This window comes from Erythrolamprus reginae, chromosome 2 (assembly GCF_031021105.1).
Source record: "Erythrolamprus reginae isolate rEryReg1 chromosome 2, rEryReg1.hap1, whole genome shotgun sequence".
Classification (NCBI taxonomy): Eukaryota; Metazoa; Chordata; class Lepidosauria; order Squamata; family Dipsadidae; genus Erythrolamprus; species Erythrolamprus reginae.
The window spans coordinates 238,449,117-238,463,201 of NC_091951.1; the positions used below are offsets into that span (position 1 = coordinate 238,449,117).

A 14,085-nucleotide genomic window follows, 5' to 3' on the forward strand; every position below is an offset into this window, starting at 1 on the left:
GATTGGAAAGTATCCATCTCTCCTTCATTTTAAATCTGGTGCATCTTTTCAATACTTTATAGAACTCTTATATTAAGCATATTTATTTTTTTAAAGTAAACCCAGAGAGGTGAGATTGGAAATTAAACTTGATAAATTTCACTCTTGTGGTATTGAATTAACTGTGACACAATCCCCAAAAGGCAATAAACTCTACACTTTCACTACATTAGAAACATAGAAACATAGAAGTCTGACGGCAGAAAAAGACCTCATGGTCTATCTAGTCTGCCCTTATACTATTTTCTGTATTTTATCTTAGGATGGATATATGTTTATCCCAGGCATGTTTAAATTCAGTTACTGTGGATTTATCTACCACATCTGCTGGAAGTTTGTTCCAAGGATCTACTACTCTTTCAGTAAAATAATATTTTCTCATGTTGCTTTTGATCTTTCCCCCAACTAACTTCAGATTGTGTCCCCTTGTTCTTGTGTTCACTTTCCTATTAAAAACACTTCCCTCCTGGACCTTATTTAACCCTTTAATATATTTAAATGTTTCGATCATGTCCCCCCTTTTCCTTCTGTCCTCCAGACTATACAGATTGAGTTCATTAAGTCTTTCCTGATATGTTTTATGCTTAAGACCTTCCACCATTCTTGTAGCCCGTCTTTGGACCCGTTCAATTTTAGTGAAAGTTGTTAGTGAAAGTTGATTTAATTCACCATAGAAGGGCTGGAATGTTTGCTCTTACTAAATATCTATTAAATGCAAATTATGTAATTTGCATTGATTTATACTATTTCCATAATAGCATAAATGGAGGAGATGGTGGTGTAATTTACCTTATCTGATTAATGATATTATGCAAAGGACTTTCAGCAATGCAAAGAAGAAAAAATTAATATGTCCTTTTTGCATTTTGTTTTAATTATTACTTTCAGATTGTTTCAGCAGGACATTCCTGCTATATCAAAAGGATGATTGAATATAAATTATGTATGTAGCACCTGAAAACTATCAGAAGTGGATCGGATAAATCAAACTATCATTGAATAGATTTTAATTTAGATTTTGTGAACAAGATATCCAAGCAAATTGGTTACCAATTAATAGCAATGCCCTACTAGTTATTTTCTTCGGTAATAAGTTTCCCCCCAAAATTGGCAACTTTGCTCAATTCTTTATTTATTTATCAATTTTTTATGCAGACCATCACATTTGCATGACTCTGGATACAAATTAATTTTTGTTGTCATCTACCAAATTTATTACTGAAAAACACTGAAAGGCTAGGATACATTTCTCATTGGATCAGCAATATTTAAAGGTGTGGGGGAATTTGCAATATTTAGCTGAAAAAGTAATCCAACAACAAAGAGCTTAGAACATGTTTCTATGTTTCTATGTAACATTTATTTAAATTCACCATCATTAATTAATTTTATTAATTATTTTTTTACAACCATGTTTAATATTTATGTATATGCATACAAAGGGTATGTAAAACTCACTCATACACACATAGGCATACATAGTCACATTTTTCCCCATTTTCTTTTTGTTCTTGTTTTATCTATCTATCTATCTATCTATCTATCTATCTATCTATCTATCTATCTATTTATTAGATTTGTATACCGCCCCTCTCCGAAGTTTTCCTTCTAGCACCGTATCCTCCTGTAGTTAAAATTTATGTTTTGCTACCTTGATTTTTTTTTTTTTAAGTATGATAGCTAAAGTATACTTACATGATTTTGATGACCATCTTGATGGCACTCACGGCAATCACTGCAAGCAAAGGGGGCACAGTCTGTGTGTACATGCATCTCGCACACTGAAATAAATGGGGGAAATCAAAGTGAACTCCCCTCTGCATCTGTTTACCCACATGCATCTCTGCATTTACTTCTTTCCAGGATAACCTTTAAAAAACTATTACAGCAGGTCAATCACTGTAGAATCAGTAAATAAAGTATTCTGAATACAAACATAAAAGTTATTTAAATTAGGTGATCTGCTAAATGACTGATTCTCACAGTGCTGTCTAACATCTATGGTACAGCAGGGGTCCCAGTATGCAGCATGTTAGAAACCAGGTCGCGTAAACAAGCGAAGGCACCACCAGTGCAATGCAATCAGCACATGAAACCATGCCCCTTCCGGTCCACAGAAGAACCTGTCTCCATGGAACTGGTCCCTGGTGGCCAAAAGGTTGGGGGGCACTGATGTACAGTATATTTAGCAATGTGGTATGGCTGAATTGAGGAGGAGGAGGAGGAGGAGAAGAAGAAGAAGAAGAAGAAGAGAAGAAGAAAAAGACGAGAAGAAGAGGAAGAGGAAGAAGAACAACAACAACAACAACAACAACAAGAACGAGAACGAGAAGAACGAGAAGAGGAGGAAGAGGAGGAAGAGGAAGAGGAAGAGGAAGAGGAAGAAGAAGAAGAAGAAGAAGAAGAAGAAGAAGAAGAAGAAGAAGAAGAAGAAGAAGAAGAAGAAGAAGAAGAAGAAACATTTCTGCACCAGAGACAAATTCCTTATCTGGCTAATCACACTTGGCCAAACAAAATATTCTAATTCTAATTTGTATACACAACAACCATAATTTCAGTGATAAATGCATGAAACACAAGGGGACATGTTTCATTGTAAACATTCCATTGCAATAGGGATTTCCTTTTGAATATTTTTTACAGCAAGTCTTCCAACTTTCTAAAGAACCACTCGTATTTTTTATTTTCATAGAAAAATATAGATCAGAATCAGGAAAAAAGGAATTAACTGAAATTAAGCTCTGCTGACTAGTAGCATAATCCATTCTTTTTGGAGCTTACCTTCACAGCGGAATGCTGGACTTTCCAACTGCTTTCTGCACACAGAACAGAATTTTCTCTTGTAATGTCCTATGGGTCCTAAACAATGTGCAACTGGAACCTGCAGGGGGGGGAAGGTAAGGATTAATTACATATTGCACAGAGGGTTATGTTGCATATACATTTTAATTGTTATGCATTTGGTTAATGCCCAATCAGAATCCAAGGCGCCATTTTTCCATGAATATACAAACACAACATTCAGAAAGACCTTCACAGGACACTGTTTTTATGTTGTATGTATCTAGTCTGTATGTTTTAACATTTAAAACTATTTAAAAAATTATTTTAAAAAAAACATTCAGAAAGAGCCCAAAATCTATGTGGCTGCTAACAGTCTATTTCAACAATGGCATATAACCAAGCAATTACTATATTAATTTCTTCTCATTAAGAAACATAATCATGTTTATTGTTGGAAACATTAAAAATATGAATTATGCATCATTAATAAATTCTATTTATCACACAAGCTGATTTACCAGAAACCAGGGAAGAAGCTTGGAACTATAAATCAATACTGGTAAAATTCCTTGACAAAAATCAAAGAAATTCAGTGGAAAAATCCAGAATTAATGGCTACCTCAAATTCAGCCAAATTCACAGCCAGGGATTTTAGAAACTGAGGATGCTGCCTTGGCAAATAAATACCACACAATCAATAATGACACCTTAAAGTCAAAGCTATGTTTATCTATAATTAGCTTTCCGCCTGCTCTTACTTTCCCTTGTTCAGGCAGCCCAAATCTGGGGGAACCAAAAATTATTCACAAGATGCAGATCTTATACAATCTTCTCCACAAAGGTTTTACGCAAATGGGATTCTTTTTGGAGTGATTTGACTTCTCATGTGTTTTCTGACTGAATGACAATTATATTGAGAATTGGGAGATATCTCTGCCATTTTGTACATGTACTCATCACTTACTCTCAAAATGTAAATTTATCCTTGGCTGAAAAATTTTACTGATTGACTTGTCAAAATTTTGCATGGCATCATTAATGCCATGAGATATACTGTATCTATAATTAAGGCATCTGTTTTAATTTCCAGTTTCTTGACTTGGGTAAACATAATGCTGTGTTTACCTTAATTCTGCTTTTAACCAGCTAATTTGGCAGTCATTTGAGGTGAGATGGGTAATGTAGAATTTAATAATTTTTTTTGCTGGATTTTAAAGTAGAACATTCTGGAATAAGATTATATATTAAAGATAGCGTTTATAGATTTGCTGCACAGCCTTTATAAATATTTAACAATGACATTACTAGTGCTGGCTCTTGATATATTTTGAGATGACCAGTTATGTACTAACAGACAGGAAGCAGCAGGTGAAGGTAGGAAAAATCACATCAGATACATGTACAATTAGCACAGGTGCCCCCCAAGGCTGTGTACTCTCACCACTTCTCTTCTCTCTATACACTAATGACTGCATCTCAAACAATCCATCTGTTAAACTACTGAAGTTTGCAGATGATACAACAGTGATCAGACTCATTCGAGACAATGATGAATCCGCATACAGACGGGAAGTTGAACAACTATCCTTGTGGTGTGAGTAGAATAATCTAGAACTGAACACACTCAAAACCGTAGAAATAGTGGTAGACTTTAAGAGAAAACCTTCCACCCTTCCACCTCTCACAATACTAGACAACACAGTATCAACAGTAGAGACCTTCAAATTTCTAGGTTCTATCATATCTCAAGACCTAAAATGGTCACCTAACATCAAAAACATCATCAAAAAAGCACAACAAAGAATGTTCTTTCTGCGCTAGCTCAGCAAGCTCAAACTGCTCAAGGAGCTGCTGATACAGTTCTACAGAGGAATCATTGAGTCTGTCATCTGCACCTCTATAACTGTCTGGTTTGGTGCTACAACCCAACAGGACTGACACAGACTTCAGAGGATAATCAGAACTGCAGAAAAAACAATTGCTGCCAACCTGCCTTCCATTGAGGACCTGTAAACTGCACGAGTCAAAAAGAGGGCGGGGAAAATATTTACTGACCCCTCACATCCTGGACACAAATTGTTTCAACTCCTACCCTCAAAACGTCGCTACAGAGCACTGCACACCAAGACAACTAGACACAAGAACAGTTTTTTTCTGAACGCCATCACTCTACTAAACAAATAATTCCCTCAACACTGTCAGACTTTCTACTAAATCTGCACTTCTATTCTACTAGTTTTTCTCATCATTCCTTTCACCCATTTCCTCCCATGTTGACTGTATGACTGTAACTTGTTGCTTATATCCTAAGATTTTTATTAATATTGCTTCTTCATTGCTTATTTGACCCCTATGACAATCATTAAGTGTTGTACCTCATGATTCTTGACAAATGTATATTTCATTTTATGTACGCTGAGAGCATATGCACCAAGACAAATTCCTTGTGTGTCCAATCACACTTGGCCAATAAATTCTATTCTATTTATTTACTTATTAGAATTGCATTCTGCTTTCCCCCAAGCTGTACAAAATAGCCCACACAGTTGTAGTACCCACAATTATTTGCATAATGTTTCATGAAGTTGGTGAGGCCTAAGGTCAATCAGTGAGTCATAGAAATTGTCTAATGTATGAAGCAACTGAATATACCATAAGGAGAGAGGAAGAAATACAATCTGCTATAGAAAAGACCATGCCCCCTTCTTCTCTGACCGTCAAATGTTATGTATGGATGTGATTGAGTAGACTGACTGTTTTTTATATAATGGGATTTTAGTCTACGGAGAGGGGCGGCATATAAATCCAATAAATCTAATCTAATCTAATCTACTGTTTTTTAACTATTAGATTTGTATACATGTTGTTTGTATTGCATGTTGTGAGCTGCTCCGGGTCCTCGGAAAGGGGCAGCATACAAGTCTAATAAATTGAATTGAATTGAAATGAAATGAAATGCCAGTCTTATCTTTTAAGGGCAGCTTCCTACTTACTAAACATTTCTTTTTTTATGTAGTTCATCAAAGTATCAAAAATTAACTAAAACATCAAAAAACAAAGTTTTAGCAGGCCAATGACGAGCAAAGGATACTTATTCTTTCTGATGGTCAATGTACCGAACATCAATGCAGGATTACATGGCATAGAGAAAACATTGGGGGTATGCAATTCAAATTATTCAGTGAATGGCCTAGAGCTAAAAGACCAATGACAACAGCTTTCTTTGATACGGTAAGTGAGAAGTATTTTCTGTCTGCTATTGCTATCTGGAGCCCAGGAGCTGAAATACGGGACAAGACTTATGACAATTTTCCACACTTATGACCATTGCAATATCCCCATGGTGACCTTATTTACATTCAGATGCCTGACAGCTGGTTCATATTCATGACAGTTGCGATCCTGGTGTCACATGATCACCTTTTGTGAAGTCAATGGGGAATCTAGATTCACTTAGCAACTGCATTACTAATTTAACCACTGTAGTGATTCCCATAACAAATGTAACAAGAAAAGTTGTAAAACAGGGCAAAATAATATTAATATTATTATTATTATTAATAATAATAATAATAATAATAATAATAATAATAATGATAATAATAATAATTTATTAGATTTGTATGCCGCCCCTCTCCGAAGACTAAAGGCGGGTCACAACACAATACACAATGTACAAATCCAATATTAAAAAACAGATTAAAACCCTTATCATAAAAAATTAATCACACAACCCAAGCAAACCATACATAAATCGTAGTAGCTAAGGGGCATATCAACTTCCCCTATCTCCTACATCAGGCAAAGTCAGATCATTTGAAAGAAGACTACCAGGTAAGCCACCTATCCAAGAGCAAAGAAATACTGGCATTTTGTTGCTCTTACCACTACAAAGAAAGTATATAATTGCAGTTCTAATCCATAGTCAATTTAATTCACTTCTCATTGGCCTTCAGTAGCACTTCAGGTATCTTTCAAACACTTATCTTCCTCAACTCCTCCGTAAAACAGAAGAGAGTTCCAAGATCCCTAGGAAGGGAGGGGGCTGCTTGGGTGTGATCCCATACAGAGGCCCCAATGCCCTCTCATTCCAGGTAGCCACTGGGATTTCAGTTTGGACCATTCAAAAGATCTTCAAGAACAACCAAGGTTCCTTTTGGAACCCAATTAGGCTCATCAGATGCTTGGGGCAGACGGATTTAATATTTCCCACCTCCCTTAGAAAGAACTGCAAGGCCATCAAAAAGTGTTCTGACTTGATCTATTTTATTTTTCTTTTAACAACGCTGTAATCTCTCCTGCATCAGGGTGGAATTGTAGCAACTGAACGGAGGTGAGTGTTGTATTATTGATATAAAGAGAGTGGTGATAACAAATGTACAGTGGAGTCATAGTTCTACTGCTGAAATCTAGAACTTCTTTTTCTTTGATAAATAAACAAAAAAGATTTGAGTAAATTAATAACTGGTAACCTTCATCAAGGTGGAAGAATCCTATCACATCTATCCACCTGCAATTATTTTGTAAGATCTATCCCATCTCCAGGAACTGAAAGCCTAAGATCCATCATCCTCATTCACTAGACCAGTGATGGCGAACCTTTTTTCTCTTGGGTGCCCAAAGAGCATTTGTGTGCGCTATTGCGCATACGCGAGTGCCCACACCCATAATTCAATGCCTGGGGAGGGTAAAAACAGCTTCCCCCACCCCCCAGATGCCTTCTGCAGGCCAGAAACGGCCTGTTTCCCAACTTGTGGTGTGCCCAGTAGGCTCGTGTTTCACCCTCCCCAGGCTCCAAAGGTTTCTGTGGAGCCGTGGAAGGGTAAGAACGCCCTCCCCCATCTTCCTGGAGGCTCTTTGGAAGCCAAAAACGCCCTCCCAGAGCCTCTGCGAGAGCCAAAAAACAGCTGGCCGACACACACAGGTACATTGGAGCTGAGATTGGCAAAGGCTCGGGTGCCAGTAGATATGTCTCCACGTACAACCTGTGGCACCTGTGCCATAGGTTCACCATCACTGCACTAGACTGTGGCCAAGGGTTATGAATTTTGCAGCCTCACATTATTTGATGGGCCCTGTCTGGGATGAAATGCTCCTGGTTCATTCATGCCTATCGATCACAGAGAATGCTTTGCACATGAACAGAGGGTAAAAGTACCCAAAGGCGGCGTCTCATGTTGCCTTCGCAACCGGCTCTGCGGTGACCGACAGGCACGAGCGAACTGGGAGCATTTCACCCTGGCCATGTCTAATATCCCTTCAGGTGAAACCAGAAAAGAAGGCTGAACTTGCTGGTACACAAAAAGTTTTTTCAACATCATGCTTGCGTTGAGGTGCAACAGCAATGCTCTGTTAAGACATTTTTTTAAAAAAAAACTCAGAAAAAAATTAGAAGCCTCCTTACACCACCCAGTCAAGAAAGAAATCTCCCTTTAAGGAGATACACAAACGAAGTTGCAGTTGAAGGATGTAGTTGTGCACTGCAGATAGGCAAAAGGGCAGCAAAGAAAAATACAGCTGAGAAAGAAAGGCAGTGTCCCATTCCCAAACAGCATATTTCCATCACTGAAGATAAGGATGGGATAGTGCCAGCTGTGCTTGACCTAACAACCCACGTATAAAATGCCTCTCTGTTGCACAAGCATTGCAAAAGGAATATTCTCCCTGTTTTATGCAATCAGATGATGCAATTACTATTGAGTAGGTTCCCTTGTCTCCATGATGGCAATCATCAGAGCCTTCCGTTGACTCCCTTTCTTGTGAATGGACAAAAATAGCTCTACATCAAGATATGCATATCACCACACATTCTCAGAAAATGAGTAGAAGGATCCAGTTTTAACAGCCCGGTTTAATCCCTTCTTCAGCCCCTCTGCCAAATTCATCCCTCAGATTAATCTTACTTCCTTCGCTCCATAAAGCCTCAATTATTCTTGTACTTAATCATCACTACAGACAAGTAGCTGCTTTAATTCTACAAGCAATATCAATTTTTGGTTCTCGTTTATTATTGAACCCTCTTTCTAGAACAGTGTCTTTATAATCCATTAAGATCACTTTGCAAAGATAATGTAATCTCATCCTTGCCTTTGCTTTAAAGCTATGTAATTGTCCTTAATACACTGAATCACATCCTCACACATGTACTTAATATTGGCATTTTACAGCATTATCCCAAAGTCTTTAAATAATCAGAGACATAAGCTAGGATGACTTCAAAGCTTTCACCTTCATTTTTAATTAAGTAGATTATTTGATCACACAAGCCATCAAAATGCCATCCATCTTTCATTTGGTTAGTAAAAGCAAGCCAATTTCAATCCATATTTTACAAAGATGGCTTGTTTCCAAAAATTACCATTAAATTAGCCTCTGTCAAATGATACAAAGGTTTGCAGTTCATCAAAATTTGAAGCAAAAAAATTCACATTCACGTAACCAGAGGTGGGCTGCTGCCAGAATGCCTAATTGTACACAGCTCCGCGGCTCTGGAACGCGAGGGCGGGATCAAGCGCAATTTTGCTTCCCGCACCTGTGCAGGATGCAAAATCTCACACGGGGACGCACGTGCGGACGGGTTTCGGTGAGGTTTTGCTTCTTGCACAGGTGCGGGATGGATAATTGCGCTCGAACCCGCACTCACGTTCCAGAGCCGCGGAGCTGTGCACAATTAGGCATTATGGCAGCAGCCCACCTCTGCATGTAACTAAAGCTATGAAAGGAGAATGAGCTTAACATCATGCTATTCTATACTATTCATATATATGTTATACATTATACTGGGAGTATATATGCCAAGACAAATTCCTTGTGTGTCCAATCATATTTGGCCAATAAAAAATCTATTCTATTCTACTCTACTCTACTCTATTCTATATACTGGGTGAGCATAATAAATAAACCATATCGAATTAAGTAGGATTTTAACAAAATAAAGTATCTTTTGTGGGTCTGACAAGGATGTTCAGCTTGCTGTTGCCCAAAGTATGAAATATTCTCAGTACAGTGTTCCCTTGATTTTCGCGGGTTCGAACTTCGCGAAAAGTCTATACCACGGTTTTTCAAAAATATTAATTAAAAAATATTTCACGGGTTTTTTTCCCTATACCATGGTTTTTCCCACCCGATGACGTCATATGTCATCGCCAAACTTTCGTCTGCCTTTAATAAATATTTTTTTAATAAACTTTAATAAATAAACATGGTGAGTAATAATCTGAATGGTTGCTAAGGGAATGGAAAATTGCAAATTAGGGGTTTAAAGGGTTAAGGGAAGGCTTGTGATACTGTTCATAGCTAAAAATAGTGTATTTACTTCTGCATCTCTACTTCGCGGAAATTCAACTTTCGCAGGCGGTCTCAGAACGCATCCCCTGCGAAAAGCGAGGGAACACTGTATACCATGTTCAATAGTAATCAAGATCATTTGAAGTATTAGAACCACTTTATAATGCCTTGGTAAGACCACATATGGAATATTGCATCCAGTTTGGTTGCCACAATAAAAAATACATGTTGAGACTCTACAAAGACTGCAGAGAAGAGCAACTAAGATGATTAAGAGACTGGATGTTAAAGCATATAAATAACTATTGCAGGCTTTGGATATGTGTAGTCTAGTGAAAAGAAGACTAAGGATGACATGATAACGGTATTCCAATATTTGAGGTGTTGTCACAAAGGAGAGCACCAGAAGGCAGGACCAGATGCAATGGATGGAAACTAATCCAGGAGAGAAGCAACTTGGAATTAAGGCGAAACTTCCTAACTATGAAACAATTATCCAGTGGAACTGCTTGCCTTCAGAAATTGCAAGTGCTCCATCACTGGAGATTTTTAAGAAGAGATCGGGCATGTAAAAATGACACAATGTGTAACGGCATACAAAAATAGACAAATATATATAATGTAACAAACAATTTGTAAAGGTAAGTGCAAACTGATTTATATAGAAATGTAAATATATAAAATGTAAAAATGCAAATGTAAGGAAAAGATGAAATGGTTAAGACCTGTAAGCAACAAAAAAAAGATGTTGTGGTGTATACACCTTCTTTTATTTAATTTTTGTAAAACTCAATAAAGAAAACTTTTTTAAAAAAAGAAGAAGAGATTGGGCAGCCATTTGTCCAGAATAGTATAGGTGCTCTGCTTGAGCAGGGGGTTGGACTAGATAGTGATGGATAACCTTTTCCGGACCGAGTGCCCAAAGCACGCACGCACCCAAAATGCAATATGTGAATGGTTCTTGCGTATGTGCCATGGCTCCTGCACACACCCCCCACCTCCATGCATTTATGTGCGCCCCCCCACATGTGTGTGCCTTCTGCACATGTGCATGCCCCGCCACATGCTCAACAGAGACCTGAAGACCAGCTGGCTGGCGGGAGGCATGCGCGTGCACGGCAGAGCTGAATTGAGGCAACAGCTTGTGTGCCATCACACATACCATAGGTTCATCACAGGACTAGAAGATCTCCATGGTCCCTTCCAATTGTGTTATGTTGTTAAAATATAAAACGGAAATGCTGTTTTGCACACTGTCAGAATATATATAATAAGGGTTTTCCTTTTTTTTAGTTGTTTTAGTATTGGATTGTTACATGCTGGTTTTTATCAATGTTGTTAGCTGCCCCGAGTCTACGGAGAGGGGCGGCATACAAATCCAATCAATAACTAACTAACTAACTAACTAACTAACTAACTAACTAAATAAATAAATAAATAAATAAATAAATAAATAAATATACTACTTTGCCCCAAGTGTTTATTTACCATCCTGCAAACAGTGGTTCACAAATACAGGGCCACTATACTTATATATAATCTAGAACAGTGTTTTTCAATCAGTGTGCTGTGGCACACTAGTGTGCCGTGAGACATGGTCAGGTGTACCGTGGAGAAATTAAACATGGGTCCCCAAACTACGGCCCGCGTGCCATATACAGCCCGTGGAGGCCATTTATCTGGCCTGCCGCCAGCTGCCTCCATCTGAACACAAACATTCCCCTCACAATCCCTCAGGCTATCAGCAACAGGAAGAGTGGAGGCACAGGGAACGCTCACTGACCAATCACCTTCTAGGATTCATCCTGACCACTAGTGATGAACCAATAGCAGGCCACCTCTCATCACACCCAGGAAGGTCCCCGCTTGTCATTGTGTAGCCGCGGCGAGTAGTTGAAGCTGCTACTCCTCCCCATGGTCCCGATTTCTAGTCCTGGTCAGGACTGGAGATAAATGTTGGCAGGATATCCCTTTTGTGTTCATCGAAACAGGCCCGGTTTCACACTAAGTGAGTATAAATACATTTAGAAACTATGTTATTAATTATATATATATGTGCTATGTTAGAGTGTCATTTTGGTTGGTGGTGTTCCCCAGGATTTTGTAAATGTAAAAAATGTGCCGCGGCTCAAAAGAGGTTGAAAATCGCTGCTCTAGAACAATGATAGTGAACCTTTTTTTCCTCGAGTGTTGAAAGACCGTGGGTGTGCACTATCGTGCATGCGCAAGTGCCCACACCATAATTCAATGCCTGGGGATAGAAACATAGAAACATAGAAGACTGACGGCAGAAAAAGACCTCATGATCCATCTAGTCTGCCCTTATACTATTTCCTGAATTTTTATCTTAGGATGGATCTATGTTTATCCCAGGCATGTTTAAATTCAGTTACTGTGGATTTACCAACCATGTCTGCTGGAAGTTTGTTCCAAGGATCTACTACTCTTTCAGTAAAATAATATTTTCTCATGTTGCTTTTGATCTTTCCCCTAACTAACTTCAGATTGGATAGCAAAAATAGTTTCCCCCCAACCCCTGGAGGCCTTCTGGAGGCCGGAAATGGCCTGTTTCCCAACTTCTGGTGGGCCCTGTAGGCTCGTGTTTCACCCTCCCCAGGCTCCAAAGGCTTCCTTGGAGCTGGGGGAGGGTAAAAACGCCCTCCTCCATCCCCCTGGAGGCTCTCTGGAAGCCAAAAATGCCCTCCAAGAGCCTCTATGTGAGACAAAAATCAGCTGAACGGCACACACATACACGTTGGAGCTGAACTAGGGCAGCGGCTCGTGTGCCAGCAGATATGGCTCCGCGTGCCACCTGTGGCACCCATGCCATAGGTTTGCCATCACTGCTCTAGAACTTTCACACCATAGATCTTTCCACTATATCCTTAAGCCAAAAGGTATAGTATGCAAAACAGAATTTTGGCTTTATGTTAAATCAGAAATAATATAGATAAAAATGAACATATGTATGCCTTACACACACTGTTCAAAACTGTTATTAGCTTTCATAGAAAAGCCTTTTTAAAAGTCCACAAAGCCAAACAATAATGTGGGTTAACTCTAGAAAATGGAAGCACTAACAGCTGTTTGGGGGACAAAGATGCCTGTTCTATTTTCAGCTATCTTTAGCAGTTAAACTTCCTGTTTCTATTTTTGTAGGGGGTTCCCTTGCTTTTCAAATTCTCATTATGCTGACAGGCTTAAACAATGATACACATGACTGAAATGCACACGCAAACACATTTATTTTATTTTATTTTATTTATTTATTGGATTTGTATGCCGCCCCTCTCCGCAGACTCGGGGCGGCTAAAAACAGTAATAAAACAGTATATGACAATAATCCAATACTAAAAACAGTTAAAAACCCATTATATAAAAACCAATCATACATATAGACATACCATGCATAAAATTGTAAAGGCCTAGGGGTAAAGTGTATCTCAGTTCCCCCATGCGGCAGAGATGGGTTTTAAGCAGCTTTCGAAAGGCAAGGAGGGTGGGGGCAATTCTAATCTCTGGGGGGAGTTGGTTCCAGAGGGCCGGGGCCGCCACAAAGAAGTCTCTTCCCCTGGGTCCTGCCAAACGACATTGTTTGGTTGACAGGACCTGGAGAAGACCCACTCTGTGGGACCTAACTGATCGCTGGGATTCGTGCAGCAGAAGGCGGTCCCTGAGATAATCTGGTCGGGTGCCATGAAGGGCTTTATATGTATGTATGAGCTCCTAGCTAAAGTCATTAGGAAATCAGTTCATACTAAACTGTTACACAGAACAAGGAATGGCTTAATTTGACCTAAGAATTATCTGCACAAAAACAACATATTAATCCAGTGCGCAAATAATTATGCAAGAACTATCCATCCAGAGCAGTGGTTCTCAACCTGAGACCCCTTTGGGGGTCAAATGACCATTTCACAGGGGTCGCCTAAAACCATGGGAAAAGACAAATTTCCCGTGGTGTTAGGAACTAAA

General features: G+C 38.8%; 1 protein-coding gene across 2 annotated transcripts in view; it reads right to left on the reverse strand.

Moving 5' to 3' along the window:
- The window catches only part of DGKQ (diacylglycerol kinase theta), a 132,268-nt gene that overhangs the window by 78,875 nt on the left and 39,308 nt on the right, over window positions 1-14,085 (reverse strand). For both annotated transcript variants that reach the window (XM_070742292.1, XM_070742293.1), the window contains exons 3-4: window positions 2,821-2,920; window positions 1,735-1,820 (exon numbers count right to left, since the gene is read on the reverse strand). In XM_070742292.1, coding sequence (XP_070598393.1) covers window positions 1,735-1,820; window positions 2,821-2,920 — 186 coding nt within the window. The remainder of the gene's footprint in view (window positions 1-1,734; window positions 1,821-2,820; window positions 2,921-14,085) is intronic.